Source organism: Prionailurus viverrinus, chromosome C2 (assembly GCF_022837055.1).
Source record: "Prionailurus viverrinus isolate Anna chromosome C2, UM_Priviv_1.0, whole genome shotgun sequence".
NCBI lineage: Eukaryota > Metazoa > Chordata > Mammalia > Carnivora > Felidae > Prionailurus > Prionailurus viverrinus.
Window position 1 is genome coordinate 84,247,760 of NC_062569.1, and position 19,869 is coordinate 84,267,628.

General features: G+C 41.1%; 1 protein-coding gene and 1 pseudogene across 1 annotated transcript in view; one reads left to right on the top strand and one right to left on the bottom strand.

Annotated features, from left to right (window-relative positions):
• Window positions 1-1,461: 1,461 nt before the first annotated feature.
• LOC125174478 (probable cation-transporting ATPase 13A4) overlaps window positions 1,462-19,869 on the bottom strand; it is a 52,414-nt gene continuing 34,006 nt past the window's right edge. Inside the window, exons 18-22 of the mRNA XM_047874006.1 lie at window positions 13,434-13,605; window positions 12,244-12,437; window positions 10,802-10,890; window positions 7,365-7,445; window positions 1,462-2,161 (exon numbers count right to left, since the gene is read on the bottom strand). Coding sequence (XP_047729962.1) covers window positions 1,949-2,161; window positions 7,365-7,445; window positions 10,802-10,890; window positions 12,244-12,437; window positions 13,434-13,605 — 749 coding nt within the window. The 3' untranslated portion in view covers window positions 1,462-1,948. The remainder of the gene's footprint in view (window positions 2,162-7,364; window positions 7,446-10,801; window positions 10,891-12,243; window positions 12,438-13,433; window positions 13,606-19,869) is intronic.
• LOC125175637 (60S ribosomal protein L22-like) lies at window positions 18,118-18,761 on the top strand (annotated as a pseudogene).

Sequence of the window (19,869 nt, forward strand, 5' to 3'; positions counted from 1 at the left end):
CAAACACCCAGCCCTGCTGGAGCTTTGTAATTAGGAGGTATTTGGAAACAACAGAAGGTTTGCTCAGAAGATCTGTGTCTGAGGCCTGGGTCTGCTCTCCTTACTCTGAATCTCAGTTTCCTCACGTGTAAAAGTGGATGATAAGCCTTTCCTTGCCTGAGTCTGAGTGAATTGTGCAATGCAAATGAGACAAGAGAGGTGACAGCACCTGGTAAGGGGATCTTCTAGGTGGGAATGCCCTTGCCCAGGACTAGGTTGTAGACCATCTCCAGCTTGCCCTGTTGAAAAATGAGAAAACTACGAGTTTTAGAAAAAGACATTCAGAGCTACCATATCTCTGCTGTGGCTAACTTTGTAAAAGGAAACATTTCTTTCTGTACCAAGGAAGACAATGATTCTGCAGCCTATTTACATGATTCTTCACACCCTATTTTAAAACCAGAAGCAACAAGATACTTTCACGGCTGAGAAACACTGTGTTTCCAGAATTATCTGCAGCCACAGAGCCTCCAGCCATGCTCCGGAATTCAGCCAGGGAAGGGAATGCTTGCAGATGCTATTGATAAGGAGAAAAGCCAGCTTGGGACACACCCCCTGTCCAGAACCTTCACCTAGGATTTGAGGTTTGTAATGAAAATTTTGTTTTTGCTTTAAAATACTATCTGTGGATGTTTTCCTAGAACTCAGAGTTGTCTGCTGAGCTAACAGAAATCTGGATGTTTTCTATGCTAAATGAATCCGAGATAACAAAATTGTAATAGTGATAAAATAAGGGCAATTTCTGTTTCCTGAAAATTGAAGCCTTTTCAAACTTAAGAAATGTGTAGATTGCATAAGCACTTACATCAATTGATAACATATAATGTTGTGGTACAAGACTAATTTTTCTCAAAAATAATTTCCATTTTGTACTCAGCCCCACAAATTATGTAGTTGGTCCAGCTCGGGTTCCTGGGAGAGAAACTAAAGTAGCATGTATCAAAGAGCATCAAAAATTAAGAATTTCGAGATGGCAGCAGCAAAGCATTAAACCAAATGTGGGGCCCTTCTAAGCATGGGGCCCCAGGTGACTGCACAGGTCATGTGCCCATGAAACCAGCCCTAAACACAGGAGACTGTACTTCCTGGTTCCTTTGCCAAACCCTTGATTAATGAGATGTGAGTAGTGGAAGAGAGGCGTTCCACTTTTTGGGTGAGGCAGTGAAAAGCCTTTGTGCCTTCTCCAGTCTCTTCCTTTCCCATCATAGTGAATGTGGAGTACTTGTTTTCAGCCGGTGGAGCCAACAGATTGAAGCAGTCACCACTGAGGAGAGCTAGTCTACAGAGTCACCTGGACCACGAAAGAAGCTCTTGTGCGTTAAGCCATTGAGACAAGGGACTTGTTTGTTACTGAAGCATGAGCTTAGCCCATCCTTCCAAATATGTAGGAGAAGGCCAGAGCAGAAGAAAATGTCTCAACTCTGAAAGTACTATGCAGGAAAGGAAACCAGACAGTGAGGACTGGTAAAATGGCTCTCATGCACTTGTTTTTCCATCAATAAAATAAGAATTCAAAGGTGATCTTTCACATGTTACATTTCTATGGCTACACATAGTGCTACTTTCTCTCAATTCATTTAAAAAATGTTACCTAAGAAAAGAGATTATATATTCTCCTTGTCCTTTAGCCTCCCAGTCTCTGGGCTGATTGCCATCGTTGGCTCACTCTTGATTCACCAACACCATCAATACTTTCAGAATCAAGAGGAAGGCACTCTTCTGGGGGCAGTGTTCTGCTCTGTAGAAAGTATTTTATCAGGTAAACTTGAATTTGCGATCGTGATTGGATAGGTTTTTTTATTCCAAAAACTCCAGCTGATTTTGTAAGAGTCCCATTGTTTGAAAATTACTGAACTGGTCCCTTTTGTCATTGTTTCTATGCTTTATCACCTTAGAGATCACTTTGGCTTCAGAGTTGTTCCTCATTGCTCTCAAACACCGGATTGCTGTAAGACACCCCCCTGCCACACTCTGGCATGTCAGAGTAGGACGTTTGGTTTAGCGGGGGCCAGCTGGGGTCATCTGCCACGGCCCTCTGCCATATCCGATACTGGCTTTTTGATTGATGGCCCAAACACCTTTTGAATGTTGTCCACAGGGCTCGGTTTTCAATAATGGCCTCCTGCAAAATAAGAGAGTTATTCTTTACAACCAGAGGTTGGCTATGGTCCTCCATAGACCCTACGGAGGAGCTGCTACATTAGCTGCTGAGATCCAGCTTGACAAAAAACTTGAGGCCTGTATGAACAAATCCAATGTGGTTTCATGAGATAGGTCTCAGCCTCTCAAGCTTTTCCACTCAAGGAACTCTTCTGGGAAAAGAGAGAGTTCCCAGTTTTAAGAATCTGGAAACATAGCTTGAAGTAGTCTGCCTCGAGGATGAAATTCCTTTTGAATCTCATATATAAATTAAATTTAAATTCCTTCAAATTCTGCAGTCCACTCCCTACCACACCCCATGGAATTACCTTATAGAAAGACGTGGCTTTGGTGTGCCCTGCCATAGGACTGCATAGTCCCGAATACAGGTCAATAAATTGGAATGTGGGCCACAGTCTTACACCTGGACAGATCTGGATTCAAGTTCCAGCTCTGACATCTACTATGGACAAATCAGTTACCTTATCTGAGCTTCAGTGATTAGAAATAATAATTCCTTCTTTGTGTAACTCTCCTTACAATGTAGGGCAGGGCATGGTATAGATGCCTCCCTTTACCACCTTTATGAATTATTTACTTAACAAATAGCTATGGGGGCATCTGGGTGGCTTAGTCAGTTAAGCTTCCTACTTTGGCTCAGGTCATGATCTTGTGGTTTATGGGTTTGAGCTCTGTGCTGACAGCTCGAAGCCTGGAGCTTGCTTCAGATTCTGTGTCTCTGTCTTTCTCTGCCCCTCCTCCCTCATGCTCTGTCTCCCTCTCCTTCAAAAATAAATAAACATCAAAAAACATTTTTTTAATAAATAAATAAGACAATAAGCTATGTACTGTGGCCCTATCCACTGTGGCCTCTTTCATCTACAAGTATTTCACTACAATGCATTTTTCTAAGATTACAGAAGACATGTCTCTTTGGAAACATTTTGGACTGCCATTTTATTTCATGAGTTAGACTGAGCCTCAAACAGATCTCAAGTTATAACATAATACAGAGTGTATAAGAGGTTATTGTGTTATTTTCTCATTTTTATCGTAAGTCATAAAAGTTAACCATCTTAGAAGTTATCTTGAGAAAAACAAAAAAATATGAGAAGCCTGCTGTCCCACAGAATGAGAACTCATTTTGGTGTCTATCAGTGGTATCTTTGCTAGACTGGAAGAATCAATTCTGTGGGATTCTACAAGCACCTTTGCCAGGGTAGTAGTTTTCCTAAATTCCACCCATCTTTGATATTGGAGTCCCATTGCCAATGGAAATAACAGAGAACAGCTAGTCTGAATCTTTCTGCCTCAAAAAATGGATCATCTGTTAGCAGGCTGTTAAAGACCCACACAGCCATCTCAAGAGCATCTTGTAAACTTCAGGGCTCACCTAGCCAGACTTATTCTACTTTTTCATTTTGTACTCAGCCCCACAAATTATTACTTTCCCACAGCAGGTTGCTTTTTTGTTTTTTGTTTCGTCCTTCTTAATTAAAAAGAGAACAGTAGTTCTCCGTCGAGCTGGAATAGGGCAGGATCATAGGTATCCAATTACTGGTCTTAAAGTCTAACTTACCTCTAGGATATCTTACCAGGTTTTAAACAAAAAAACAAACAAAATGAAACAAAACCAAACACACATAGAGACACACACACAGAGACTTTAGTGCTATAAGACATGCCTTGAGTGTTATCACAATTCTAGAAGTATAATGGCCTGTCTCACTTTGCTGGTCTGGATTGGGAAACTGAAGGACTGAGAAGTAACCTGTTCTGTCACTCTACATTATAAATTAAATGTAGAACTAGAAACAAAAGGAAACCCTTGAAGAAATATGATTTCCAAAACAAAACAAAACAAAACAAAAAGCATAAAACAAACAAACAAAAACTTCACCACACAAGCTCTTCAGATTGGCTACTAAAATAATTCACACATACATACATACATACACACACATATATACACAAACACATAAGTGATAAAAACGAGAAGAATTAAAGCTATCCAGATTAGCTCCTATGCCTTTCAGTTGGAGGTTAGATCATGAGAAAGCAAGGTGAGGATAAGATCCCATTCAAAACTGCTCTAAGATTAGGGATAGGCTTAGTCCTCTCAGCAGACCAGGAAATATTTGGAACTGTGCAACAGGAGGCCAGTCATCCCCCATGCCTGTCCCTTGAAACCTCTCTGGACCATCTTTGTCACAGGCTGGCCACCAATCTTTAGTATCTCCTGTCAGATATACCTAGAGCTATGTGAGGAAAACATCTTGCTGCGTCCGTGATAGCCTGGGGTCTTTATCTACTCTGCTCACCTCATAGGGCATGAAATCTTAGTGCCTGTAATTCTCCATTACAACTTCCTTCAACCACAGACTCAAATGGCTTTGGTTTGTTCCTGAATGCCTACTGACAGCAGAAGGTAACTTCGAATAAGTGAAGACTGCCATGCAGGAGCCTGGGGGTGAGAGCTAGGACCCCACAGCATCATTTCTCAGTGTGAAAGCTGCTGGGAACCCCCACTGAACATCTACGCAGGTCTCCATTTCTCAGTGGACTCGAGAAACAAAGGAGAAACTTAATCTTTCATGAGTGTCAAATTATCCTCTCCATCTGCTGGAGGCGAGCAGCATCACTTCTTAACATTTAATAATTGAACAAAGCTTTACCCAGCTTCTATTAGAATAAAGCAGGGTTTTAGACACTGTAGATACTGAGATGAGTTCTTGCCAGCGCCGTTTACACAATCTACACACAAATAACTGTAGCACTGGTCCTCTTGCTTGCTGTAGACTGTGAGCAGCACCCCTCCATCATCAGGATCTGCCTCGAATTGCACCCTAGGTCATGGCACAGGGTCAACAAATGTTTGTGGAGTGAATGAACAAATGAAAGCCTGCATGACTGATAGATACAAACTAAGAAATGCTAAGTATCACAAGAGATAACATAATGATAATAGTTTATGTTTATCAAACATTTACTACATGCTTTTCTGTGTTCACCTTTCATGCTCACAGTAACCCTGTAAGGTTAGGTACCCTTATTATCATGGCGTTTCAGATGAGAAAATGGAGACATAGAGAAGCGGAGTTGCAAGTGCTGCCCAGAGTCAGGCGGCAAGAAAGGATTCCAACCCAGGTGAACTACTTCCGGCTTATGCTTTCTTTTAACTGCAAACATGGTGACATTCGAATGGCTTCCTGCTAGAGGATTATGGGAGACTTTGTTGCTCCATTACCTATAGCACAATCCTCCCAACTTTTTCCTGCCCACCTAAGAGGAAAAAACTCACACACAATCTCTGCAAATCTGTCTAATGTTTGGCATAGATCCACTTTCCCAGAATCCTTTTCTCCTCAGGATGACAATAAGACACAGTTCTGACCAATGAGGCATAAGAGGAAGTCTGCAGGGTGGCTATAGAAAATGACTTTGTTTCCTTAGAAAAGTTTCATACTTAAGGGAAAAAAAGCTTGCTGGTGCCTCTCCTTCCATTTCTTTTTTTCCCTGCATCAAAACACAGATAATGCCCAGCTATGTGGCAGCTATCTGGACACCATAAGCAATACATGCAAACATGAAAGGCCCGTATCTAAAGATGGGGAGGCAGAAGAGAGAAAGATTGATGATCCCCAATGACACCACTGAGTTGCTGAACCAACTCTATGGCCACTTACCTCGAATCTTCCAGTTAAGTGAGACAATAAATATCTTGACTGTTTAAACCACTGTTACTTGACTCACCCATCCAGGCTTTGGGAAAGATTCATGAAGACGATACTACTACTGACTGCTGTGCCATAGAGCATGGAATAGCATTCCCATAAGGAGATATTGGGGGAAGCTATACCAGGCAGAGGAAATAATGTGATCACTGACAGGGACAAGGTACGAACACAAGATTATCCTTTAAAGGGCAAGGTTCATCCTTCTGCAGCTGGGTATGAGGACACTCATGCGATCCTCTCTTATTAATTTGGTGGCTTTGGAGACCATACGGGTTAGCACGGTACTTCACAGTGTGGTCCCTCCACCGGCAGTATCAGAATCACCTGACAAACACTTGTGCCTATTCTAGACCTTTGAATCGGAAATGCTAGGGGAAGGGCTGGGCAACCTGGGTTTTAATAAACCCTCCAGGTGACTCTGATGCCCACTCAAGTTTGAGAAGCCTTGGATATGCACACAGAGAGAAGCTCTAGTACCTTAATTCTATGTTCTTTTCTGCCACTGGCTCCTGTGTGGTTTTTACCCTGCCTGTTAAGGAAGGTGCTACAGAGAAGTCAGGTTCCAGGGATTCCCCCCTCACTGGCATAAGGCTGTGTTTGCCACTGGAAACATTGCCACCCAGATTAGGGACAGATGGAATCTGATGCTCACCTCCCCTTTGACACAGATGTCTTTTCTAGGAGTGACCCCTGTTCTCCAGGAGGCTTTGAAGAATGAAGCTTTGGTCTAAATAACAGCGCTGAAGGAGGAGAGTGAACCACATAGCCAAAGAAAGGAGACCACGAACTCATTTCACTGAGGAAATGGAGTAAATGGGAGATGAAGAATCCAATCTAAGAAAAGCTCACTATGAATCTTATTTCCCATGTGTAAAGTAAAAGAAATAGACGTTGTTAAGTGAAAGAAGCCAGACATAAAAGGCCACATATTCTATGATTCCCTTTATGTGAACTGTCCTGATAGGTAAATGCGTGGAGACCGAAAGTAAATTAGTGGTTGCCAAGGGGTGAAGAAGGGGGAAGGGGGAATGAGGAACGACTGCTAATGGGTACAGGATTTCTTCTGGGGTGATGAGAATGTTCTGGAATTAGTGGTGATGGTTGCACAACTCAGTGAGCTGCACACTTTTTAAGAAGGCGAATTTTGTAGTATGTGAATCATACGTAATTTCAAAAAAACGAATTGAGTCAGTTCTCTACTTGTGGATTTTAGAAACGAACAGGTCCTTAGACATCATAATCCCATTCTCTCCAGGACCACCATGTAGACGAGAAAATTAACACCTTGTTTGGAGCTCACTAGAGGAAAGCACCATTGCTCATGTCACCAGGGCAGGGAGCCTCTTGGACTGCTAACTCTTATCCTCTAAGGCTGTTCCTTTTTTCAGACTCCCAAAGAATGCCCCGTCCATCCCTACCCACAGTGATCAGAAGCCGGAGGGCACTTACCTCCACCACAAGGGACACAATGAAGTTGGAGCTGAGCATAATGATGATGTAAACCCTCCACAGAAGAGGAGTGCAGAGAAGCTGGTGGGAGATGGAGAATCACTGTTAGTTTGAAGACAAATAAATGTCAGAAAGCTTTTCACACATTCACAGTGTACATTTTCATAGGTTATAAGTCACGTGTGTAATAGACATGCTTACATGTAGACATTACATGTATGCATATTAGAGGCACACACAAAATAACAGAAACTATGATTGCTGCTTTTGTTCTTTTATCTTTCTTTCTTCTCCTTTTTATTTTTTGGTGCCCCTGTAATTTCTCAATTTCCCGAAATCAATTCGATCAAAATTTGACAAATTTGATAAAAGTGTTTTTGTTTGCTTGTGTTGCTCGCTTTTACGAGGGAATACAGGAATGTGGCTCTATTCCCAGGAGGCTCTGATGGTACACAAGTCGAATGTGACAGGGGCAGTGTTGCCCTTGTCTCTCTGGTGCCACATCTCCCCTCAGCTGAGCCCTGCTTTGCAGCCCCGAGCCAGGGCTTTACCCTCAGGGCTGTGTGCACAGCTGCACAGATGGTGCCATGACAAGGGTACTCACCAGTGGGGCAAGTGGAGCTGGATGGGAATGGATGTCTGGCTAGATAAATGAATGGATGGATGGATGAAATGACACCAAGTGCACACTGCTGTACCCGGCACTGTCTCATATACTGCCTTCTACACTGGGGGGATTATAAACTGGTACAACTCTATGGAGGGCAATGCCATTAAAATTAAAAGTGGAAAACCATTTCCGGGAGTTTATCCTAGAGACAGACTTGTACATGCCTGAAATGGTATATGTATAAAGTTATTTTATTGCAGCTTTGTTTGGAATAGCAAAACATTGGAAGCAACCTAATGTCTATCAACGGGGCTGCGTATAAATTATGGTACCTATATGTATATTGAAACAATATATTAACGTAAAAAGAGGAATGAGGAAGCTCTATGTACTGTCGTGGGACAATTACCAAAATACACTGTAACATGAAAGATCGTGGTGCGGAACCGTGTGTGGTCGGGGCAGCCATGGGCATGCCCCATGAGGGTCTCCTGCCAGGAGAGTAAGTAGCAGGTGCTCCAGTGCTACCCTTGGAATCTCCCACCACATCTACCCTGAGCCCACACTCCTCATGAGTTGCTCATAGCTAATACCTGAGGATGGCAGGTCTTCTAATCACACTCATTCTTATAAGATACTAGATACCTGTGATGGGCAACTGTGGCTGGGCTTTCTTAGAACTGCACTGCAATCTGAAACCCTACCCCTCTGGCCCTCCTTCCGTCACTCCTTCATGGGGGTCAGACCTACATCATAAGGTGCCACCCTCCCCTTCTCTTTGGGCTTCCTCGTCTTTTTGCCCCTACAGGCATTTCCTCCATAGCTTGCTCACACATCTCATCTCATTTTGCCATCTTCAGCTCAGAAGACCTGGACAAATTTAATAGTCTGCTATTTGTGTAAGAATGTGGCAGAATACACATATAAGAAATATATATGGGGCGCCTGGATGGCTCAGTCGGTTGGGCATCCGACTTCGGCTCAGGTCATGATCTCACGGTCCGTGAGTTCGAGCCTTGCATCAGGCTATGTCTGTCAGTTCAGAGCCTGGAGCCTGCTTCGGATTCTGTGTTTCCCTCTTTCTCTGCCCCTCACCCACTCACGCTCTGTCTCTATCAAAAAATGCATAAACATTTAAAAAAATTTTTAAAAGGAAATATATATATGTGTCTGTGTGTGTGTGTAGGCATATGTATAAAATATGTGTATAAAAATAAAAGTGTATAAAATAAAGTGTTGTCATCAGTAGCCTCCAGCGAGGAGACCTGGTAGCAGGGGAAAAAGGATGAGAGGACAGAAATTTTTAACTTTTGAATATTAAACGTTGTGAATGTATCTCTATTTTTTAAAAAAAAATGCAATTTTTTAAAGTGAGCAATAACTAGGTTACAAAACAGCATGATTCCATTTAAAGTAAACTGGATAAATCAGTCAATGCACTTTTATAATATACAAAGTTTCAAAGATGGAAGGATAGAGTGAATACTGTTATAATTTTCTCTGCCTGCATATTCACATTTTCGAGAATGTACCCACAATTTTATGTAATAAGAAGAAAAATAATTATTTTTAGGGTGAGCAATAATTCTCTGCAGACTCCTTGGCAGTCATGTTGGCAATGACCCCACACAGGTCCCCCCAAAACTAAATAAGCTCCCTATTTTGTTGTACCAGAGGAATCAGCCTCTCTGTAAGACTCTTTCCTCTTAAAGAGTGTGACTAAACCCAACATATCTTAACCCTAACTTCTGCAGGATTAAGAAGTTTTAACTCACTTAGAAGTCTAGCAGCCAAAGACTATCTCCATGACTGCTTACTCAAATTCATGAACATATTTAACAATAGTGGCAATTACGCTGTTAACCACAGTGATACAATTATCACAAGGAAAACCGAATGTAGACATGAGTTTGTATGTCACGTGTCAAGAAGGGTTGGTGAAGGTTTTGCTGGTTTGCAATGAACTGTGAGCTTCCAGTGCTCATCTCCATTTAGGAACCTGATCTACAAGGATCAGTCATTTACTGCCCTTACGTGCCATGGGTTATGTTAAGCACTGGTAATATGAAACTGAATAAGATAGGACCTTGGCCTTCATGACACGTGTGTTTGAGTTGGAGAGGTGGGCAGGCAGGCTCACGTAGCACTAAGTAAAAAAAGTCCATTCCCTTTTACCATCTCTTCTGTATTCTATTTATTGGTCTAAAGGACATTTGGTAATAATAAACTTCTAATTCAAAAGTATAGGTTAAAGGAATTGAAATACACATTTCCCCTAGCTTGTATATGTAAAAATTGTCTCATAGATTTTGATATTTGCCTCAAAATTACACACTCTAAGAGAGTTCATGAGGTAAGTTATGGCTCTTTGCAAACAAGTTTTGCAGACATTAAGTATGAACATACAAACACATCTTTATTATAGAGATTTTTTTTAAAAGATGTAAGTACAGATTTGAGAATTAACAGAAAAAGTGTTATAGGCAAACTGTTTTCAACAGCTTCAAAACAGAAGCGCTTAGGGGAAAAAAATTTCTTACGCTGGAAACAGTGTATGTATATAGATTTTTCCATTCTTACAGGGATCTTTTAAAAGAAAAATGGTCAATGCTTCTGAAATATTTGAAATCAAGACTAGACAGAATCTTATTTCCTGGCTGGCTTAAATTAAAAAAAAAATACAAATGTAGTATTCTTTTTTAACTCTACTATTCCAAAAGGATAATCAGTGTCACGAGTCCATGTCAATTGCCACCGTGACCTGCTTCTTGCAGTCAGGGTATTATATAACAGTACACCATCATCATAGCCCAGAGATAAGACTTACATCCAAACGCCTGTATAATTCTGGAATATCAGCAAATAGAATGAATAGACACACACCCAGCTGTATGACCAGCACAAGGACAAACATATCTGAGGAAATAAGAACACAAGCTATCATTTAGAGAAATTGGAGTATATACGGAGTTTCACATCTATTGACAGACATATTCTAGATTAACACTGATTAAGCTTACTTGATTCCTACATCCAAACACAGCATAATAAATGGAAAGTACTCATTTCTATGCAATGGGTCTCACCTCCACAATTTCTATGCATGTCCTTGAAGCAGATGGAAATTTTCACATGCATGTTGTAAGTTTCAATTAATAAAAGTGGGAAATATAGAGAGAGCAATTTTGACCTAAAGTATTTTCAAAAAATGCCTTGAAGACAGTTAAGTATCCAAGTCTTTTTATGCAAATCCCCTGCTTCAAATTCTATTCTGGAAAAAAAAGAAGGCTGTAAATAAACAAATATTTAAATTTCAGTAATGTAGAGGTAAGCATTTGACTGCTTTCTCATCCCAAGAAGGAGAAAGGCAAAATAATTTTCTCTAAATAAACTAATTCTTATGAGGACATTGATCCTTCAACTTATGCTTCTAAATTTTCCCAATTAGGGGTGCCTGGGTGGCTCAGTTGTTAAAGCATCCAACTCTTGATTTTGCCTCAGATCACGATTTCATAGTTCATGGGTTCGAGCCCCACATCAGGCTCTGCACTGACAGCATGGAGCCTGCTTGGGATTCTCTCTCTCGCTCTCTCTCTCTGCTCCTCCAGTGCTCATGCTCTCCCTCTCTCTCGAAATAAATAAGTAAAGGTAAAAATAATTAACTAAATAATTAATTAATTAAATGTTCCCAATTTGATAGGTAGGGATGTATACAAATGAATGTTTCACAGGGTAACCAGGTCACCCACTTCTCCTAACACACACCGCACTCCAGTCCAGAATGTAAGGAGGTAGCATGTACTTTGGCCAAGAGCCTCCACAATTACCATAGCCAGGTTCCTTCAGGCTGGACCCCCTCCCAGGCTGCCAACCACACAATGCCATCTTAACCATTGTCTTCATGGCAAGAGACATGTTCCAACTGAATGTTGTGACACTTCTCTCTCTCCACCTCCTCCCAGATGAATTCCGACAAGTACTGACACGTGAGGAAATAAATGACTCGTCCCAATTTACAGTGGTGCCATGAAAGGACACCTGGAGACAAACTTCCGGTGAAGGAAAGAGGTAGAGGAAGAAGCCCTAGAATTTAATGCAGCTTTGAGGAAAGGAGCAAAGAATGAGGCTGCCAAATGTGTTTATAGAGCCCTGGAGTATAAAGTCAAGGGCTCCAGATAAGCATCAACTCCGCTGCTGCTCCCCGAGTGACCTGGGCATGTCTGTTCTTCTGATGACCCATCACCTCTGATCTGGTACAACGCTACTCACAATTTTTATATATGGGCTGCCTAAATGGTTTTCCTTTAGAGAAAATAAGAGCCACGATGATACAGTTGATTGTTCCCAAGAACCATATGGTAGTGTTTTCGAAGCTTGTGAAGGCACCATTACTTCCAATTTTTTCTGAAGCAGTGGGAGAAATGGTTAACTTTGAGATGCTTTCATTTTGCACTGTGCAGGCACTAAAAAAGAAACAAAAAAGGTAATGAACGAAGATGACAGGTCTTTATGGAGCACTGGTAACTACAGGATTCCATGCCCTCAGTGCTTTTGTAATTACCTACACTTTGGGAAAGAATATACTGAGAAATAAGGGGAAAGAAACCAACACAGATAGATCTATATTTTGGATAGATGAATAGATAAAAGATAGATAGATGATAGGTAGATAGATAGATAGATAGACAAGTTATTTATTCAATAATTTGGGTACCCTTCATGTGTAGTAAGGTTATGTGGGAAAAAGATGAGTAAGCCATGAGTTTTTCCTCTTGTGGCTTAAGATCTTTGAATATTGATAAATAGGGTGACCATATAATTTATCATCCAACAGGAGCATATTTGAATGTGAAAGGAAAAGACTAGTAGCATCAGCAAAACCGGTAGTTGCCAGAGGAGACATGCGTGGAAGGGGTGGGAAAAATAGATAAAGGGGATTCAGAGGTCCAAACTTCCAGTTATAAAATGAATGTTATGAGGATGCAAATTACAGCATAGGAGCTGTAATCAAAAATAGCATATTAATATATGGTGACAGATGGGCACCACATATCATGGTAAGCAAGGAATGGTGTATAGAATGGTCGAATTGATAACTTGTTATTAATGTAACATTGTATGCCAAACATACTTCAACGATTAATTAATTTAAAAAATTTCACTGGGATATCAGGCTCAAACTGGGGCTGCCTGGGCAAATTATAACGCATGGTCACCCTAGGTGTAAAAGAAGGTCATGGATCATTATCACACAAGACAGGCAAAAGTAAGTGCCAATGGATAACATCCTCAAACTGTGCTACAGAGGAGAGAAGATCACTGGAAAATTCCCCAAGGGACTTGAAAGAAAGCCAACGCCTCCAGAAGAATGAAGAACCCTTTGCTTCTTGTCATAAGGGCCAGACCGTGTTTGATGGAAATTAGGATGTGAGAAGCCGGCATCAGAGCTGTGATAGTACCTGTGCATCTCCATGGAATACCAAGGCTGCCTCTGAACCAGAATGAAGCCCACAATGTGCATGGCTAAGCTGAGAAGAATGTTGAGAATCACAGAGAGCAGCAGAGGTGGGGAGATCAGCCGTCCTGCAGGCCTGAAGGGCACCAGCTTGGGGTAGGCACCATTCAAATTCACTACAAAATAAATTCAAGTGTTATGCTTGTGAGAGAAGGAAAATACTGTATTCTTCATCAGAAGAACAGTGTAAATTCTTGGGCCCACACAGCCAAGGAAACTGACAAACTGGAGTACATCAGGGTTTTGAGGGAACAAAATACAATGAATGGCTTCAAACTCAAGTCATAGGAGCAATTCTTAAGGGAGAAGACAAAAACAATCATGAAATGCTTTCGGTTTGGGCTATTGTTTTTAATATACGAAATTTATTGTCAAATTGGTTTCCATACAACACCCAGTGCTCATCCCAAAAGATGCACTCTTTAATGCCCATCACCTACCCTCCCCTCCCTCCCACCACCCATCAACCCTCAGTTTGTTCTCAGTTTTTAAGAGTCTCTTATACTTTGGCTCTCTCCCACTCTAACCTCTTTTTTTTTCCTTCCCCTCCCCCATGGGTTTCTGTTAAGTTTCTCAGGATCCACATGAGAGTGAAAGCATATGGTATCTGTCTTTCTCTGTATGGCTTATTTCACTTAGCATCACACTCTCCAGTTCCATCCACGTTGCTACAAAGGGCCATATTTCATTCTTTCTCATTGCCACGGCACTCTGTACAATAGCCAAATTGTGGGAAAAGCCTAAATGTCCATCAACTGATGAATGGATAAAGAAATTGTGGTTCAGTTTTGCCTATTAAATAGGCAAAGTCCATCAAATTATAGGTGAGGGCATGATGATAATGTGCACTCTTATACACTGCTTCTGGAAACGTACACTGACACAAACCTTCTGCAGGGCAATTTGGCAATAAATATGAAAACACCAGAAAATGTTCATAACATTTGACATGGTTATTCCATTTCTGGAAATTTGTCTTAAGCTAAAAATATCAGAGATGTAGAAAGATGTTCTTTAGTGCATCACTTACAGTAAACTATGGTACATCTACATAATGAAACAACAGGCAGTCGCTAAGAAGCAATGCTTTAAAATATTCAGTGACAATGGGACATCTGGGTGACTCAGTTGGTTAAGCATCTGACCCTTGATTTCGGGTCAGGTCATGATCTCGTGGTTCATGAGTTCGAGCCCCGCCTTGGTCTCTGCACTGACGGCGTGGAGCTTGCTTGGGATTTGTTCTCTCTCTGTCCCTCCTCTGCTCACTCTCTCATCCTCAGATAAATAAACTTAAGTAAAATAAATTAAATAAACTTAAAAAAATATTCAATGACAAAATGAGAAGTGACATCGGAAAAAATGGCAAAGCAGACAGCCCTAAGGTCCCATCCTTCCACAGAAACATTGAAAAACAAGCAGAAACTATCAAAACTAACTTTGTCAGAACTCTGAACAACAAAGGTTTACAGCAGTCAAACAAATGCTGAATCAAGAAAAAGGCAACTTAAAAATGGTAGGAAAGCTTTGTGACATCTGTACTTGCCGTTGTCCTACCCCTCCTCAGCTCAGTGGCAATCTCAAAGTCAGTCATTGGCCCTCCCAGTGGAGGACTCTGGTCTCTGGTCACAGAGAGGAAGAGCAAACTGCATCCATTGGGTATGTCCGTTCTAACCTGTCTGGGGGTACCTGAAGGACTGGTGCAAGGCGCTCATCTCTGTTTCACCTAATGCAAGACTGAACTCAGGGCAGCAGCATCCACTGCTTGAAAACAACTGTAAGGCTCACCAACTACCCACAATCACCTGGGGCAAAAGATGGCAGTTGAGACATAAAATAATAGCTATGATAAAGAAAAGCTAAAGAACATTTCTTTGGAAAATTATGGCTTTCAAAAACATATGTGTATTTTGGGGACTATAGAAAACCATGCACACACCTAAGGCAAGTTACCCACTCAGGAAAGACTGGAACAGCCCCTCAGTTTTGAGCTCTGGATGATCTCTGCACTCAGCACAAGACTGGCTGAGTGTTGAAGGGCCCCAGCACAGAACAAATGTGCAAAGACTGGGAGAGGTTGTTCTTTGTTCATGGTTTTACACTCATGGAAGTCAAGAAAATCTCTGTCAAAAACACTAGCTAAACAAAAGCTAAAGGAACAGAGATTTCATTGACCATACATGGCAACTGATACAGTCTGCAAAAAATAGTTTAGGAAAGTCACCAAACAAATGGACTATGACAGCCTTCAAAAACTAGCAGAACAAAAGCCATCAAATCCTGGGGAAGGGGGATTTCCAGAGTTATCTGGATTTCCAGAGTTACGACATTATAATATTCAGCAGAACAAAATAAGTTCACAGAAATAACCTCTGAGGACACCCAGACATTGGACTTACTAGACAAAGACTTTGATTATTTTTTTCCAAATCCCAGCTTTTTTTTTAAATTTATTTTTTAAATTTACATCCAAGTTAGTTAGCATATAGTGCAACAATGATTTCAGGAGTAGATTCCTTAATGCCCCTTACCCATTTAGCCCATCCCCCCTCCCATAACCCCTCCTGTAACACTCTGTTCTCCATATTTAAGAGTCTCTTATGTTTTGTCCCCCTCCCTATTTTTATATTATTTTTGCTACCCTTCCCTTATGTCCATCTGTTTTGTATCTTAAAGTCCTCATATGAGTGAAGTCATATGATATGTTAGACAAAGACTTTAAAACAACTGTTTCAGGGGCGCCTGGGTGGCTCAGTCAGTAAAGCGTCTGACTTCAGCTCAGGTCATGATCTCGTGGTTCGTGAGTTCGAGCCCCACGTCGGGCTCTGTGCTGACAGCTCAGAGCCTAGAGCCTGTTTCGGATTCTGTGTCTCCCCCTCTCTCTGCCCCTCCCACGCTCATGCTCTGTCTCTGTCTCTCAATAATAAATAAATGTTTAAAAAAATTTATAAAACAACTCTCTCTTTTTTTTTAATGTTTCTATTTATTTTTGAGACAGAGAGAGTCAGAGCATGAGCAGGAGAGGGGCAGACAGAGGGGGAGACACAGAATCCGAAGCGGGCTCCAGGCTCTGAGCTGTCAGCACAGAGCCCGACGTGGGGCTCGAACCCACGAACCATGAGATCGTGACCTGAGCCGAAGTCGGACGCTCGACTGACTGAACCACCCAGGCGCCCCTAAAACAACTCTTTCAAATATGCTCAAAGAAATTAGGAAACAATGTATGAACAAAATGAAAATGTCAATAAAAAGACAGAAAATATGAAAAGTAGCCAAAAGAAATTGTTTCTAAAGAATCTTTTTTATAATTTCTACCTCTTCATTGACATTCTTTCTTTTGTCCAGTAAAAGTAACTATTTGAGTGGCGCCTGGGTAGTTCAGTTGGTTAAGCATCTGACTTTGGCTCAGATCATGATCTCACAGTCTGTGAGTTCAACATCTGTGCTGACAGCTCAGAGCCTGGAACTTGTTTCAGATTCTGTGTCTCCCTCTCTCTGGCCCTCCTTCACTCGTGCTTTGTCTCTCTTTCTCTCTCTCAAAAATAAATAAAAATAAAAAATGAAAACATTTTTAAAAAGTAACTATTTGAGCAAATATAAAAGGCTGTAGGGGCACCTGGGTGGCTCAGTCGGTTAAGCATCCAACTTGGGCACAGGTCATGATCTTGCAGTTCATGGTTTCAAGCCCCACATTGGGGCTTGACAGAACAACGGAGAGCTATTACTTAATGAGTACAGAGTTTCTGTTTGGGGAGATGTAAAAATTTTGTAAGTAAAGAGTGGCAATGATTGCGCAAAACTGTGAATGTAATTAATGCCCCTGAACTATATGTTTAAAAATGGTGAAAATGGCATATTTTATGCTTTGTATATTTTACCACAATAAAAAAGAATTAAAATATTTAATGACATGAAAATTTATGACAAAGTTAAGTGAAGAAAATGTACGCACAACTATATACAGAACATAATTCAAATTTCTTCATCTATATACATACAGAATGCTTTAATTTGTTAGTTCTGAATGGTAGGATAAAGATGGATTTTTTCCTTTGTTATATCTTGCAACGTTTTCCGTCTTTGTTTTATAATGAATATATATTAGTAACCATAAGAAAAAAATAATCAAGTTATTTATCAAAATATAGAGGAAAACCTGGAGATGCTTGTTACTAAACAGAGAACAATTAGAGCAGAAATGAGGGCTGTTTTCAAAAGACAGGAAGTCTTTCAGGAAGAAAGACTGATCTAGGGAGAAAACATAGATGGCTCTTTGCCACCCTAAATCACAGAGCTGGGATGGGTGCAAGTTACATAGAGATAGGCTTGGCTTCATAAGAAGAATTCTGTTAATTCTTTCCAGAGATTTGAGTGTTCTTTCCAGAGGGTGTTCTTTCCAGAGATTTGAGCCCCTTGGATACACCTGACACTGTCAGAATTACAGGGAACACAGCAGTAGTCAAGATAGACAAGGTGCTGTTCTCACAACGCACACACTCTGGGAGAGGGGAGGCAGGAAGACGCAAATAAAAACACAGATAAAAGCATAACTTCAGGTTGTGATGGGCACCCCCCCCCACACACACACACACAAATAGAACACAATAGTGCTTTCTGCCTCCACTGCCACCATGGTGCCCGTGAAAAAGTTTCTGGTGAAAGGGGGCCAAAAAAAAAAAAAGAAAAAAAGAAAAGAAAAAGGAAGAAGCAGCAAGTTATGAAGTTTGCCCTTGACTGCACCCACCCTGGAGAAGAGGGAATCATGGAGGCTGCCAAATTTGAGCAGTTTAGAGAATCAAAATGAATGGAAAATCTGGGAATCTCAGTTGGAGGGGCTCTAACCACTGAAAGGAACAAAAACAAGATTACAGTAACTTCTGAGGTTCTTTTTTCCAAATGGTGTTCGAAATAACTCATCAAAAAAATATTTGAAGGGGGCACCTGAGTGGCTCAGTTGGTTAAGCATACAACTTAGGCTCAGGCCATGATCTCATGGTTCCTGGGTTTGAGCCCCACATGGGGCTCTGCACTGACGGTGTAGAGCCTGCTTGGGATTGTTTCTCTCTCCCTCTCTCTCCGCCTCTTCCCCACTTGTGCATGCTCGCTCTCTCTCTGTTCCCCCCTCTCTCAAAATAAAGAAATAAACATAAAAAATATATATATGAAGAATAATCCCTGTGATTCATTGCGAGTAGTTGCTAACAGCAAAGAGAGTTACAAACTGTGTTACTTCCGGATTAACCAGGATGAGAAAGAGGAGGAAGAGGTGGATTAAAACTCATTTATCTGGAACATTTTGTATGAATTCTTGAATAAAACTTGGGAACTAAAAAAAAAAAAATAGACACAATTATGTGATAGAGAAAAATTGCCTTGGTGACTACTTAAAGTGAACTTCCTGAGGTGGTGACATTTGAGCTAAGATCTGAATAAGAAAAAACCAAAGCCATAAAAAGATGAAAAGGGAGAGTGTTTTAGGCAAAGAAAAGAGGAAAAACAAAGGTACTGTGATGATCACAAGCTTGACAACGCTCAAGTGACAAGAAGACCCTGGTGCTTGGGATAAGAATGTAACAATGTGGTTGTAAGTGAAGCAGAAGAAGGCAGGGGCTAGAGCATTTTAAGCAAGTAGGTAACAATAAAATTTACTTTTCAAAATTAACACTCTTACTGCTCTTTGAAAGGTAAATGGGGAGGAGGGGAAGCAAGATGAGTTGTGAGGCTGTTGTGGGAATCCGTAAGGGAGGTGACATGGTTCTGTATCAGGGGGTACAGAACTTCGGAAAGCAGAGCCAACAGGAGCTCCATCCAAAGGGATGTGAAGGATAAAGAAAAGAGAAACCAAGGATGGCTCCAGGTCTTTGAACAACCAGGTTGTTTTACCAGAATGCAAGGAAAGGAAAATTTTTTCCCTTTCACTGATGTGTTCTAAGTGCCTTAATAGGCACTTAGTAGTACAAATTAGGCACTCAATAAATAGCTAATAATTCTGGTAGAAGATAAAAAAATATATTTATATGCTGATCCAGCAGACCAGAGAAAAGATGACAGTGAAGAAGGAGATTACAACAGAAAATCCCCAAGAAGGTAGGAAGAGGTAGGATTAAACGTATAAGTGGAGCTGTTGGCATTTATATGTAACAGAGAAGAAAGCAGAGAATATGGTGGATGGTGGGGAGTGGATGGGTTGGGGTGAAAGCCTACAGCAGGGAAATTGGGAAGACGATTCATGTTAATCAAGAAGTGGAAATGGGAGTGGCCTAATGGCAAGATTATCTTTAATCTTCATTCAAAATCCCCAAAGGCTAGGATTTAAAGATCTAAAACAAGGGGACCGGATGGCTCAGTCGGTTAAGTGTCCAACTCTAGATTCCAACTGAGGT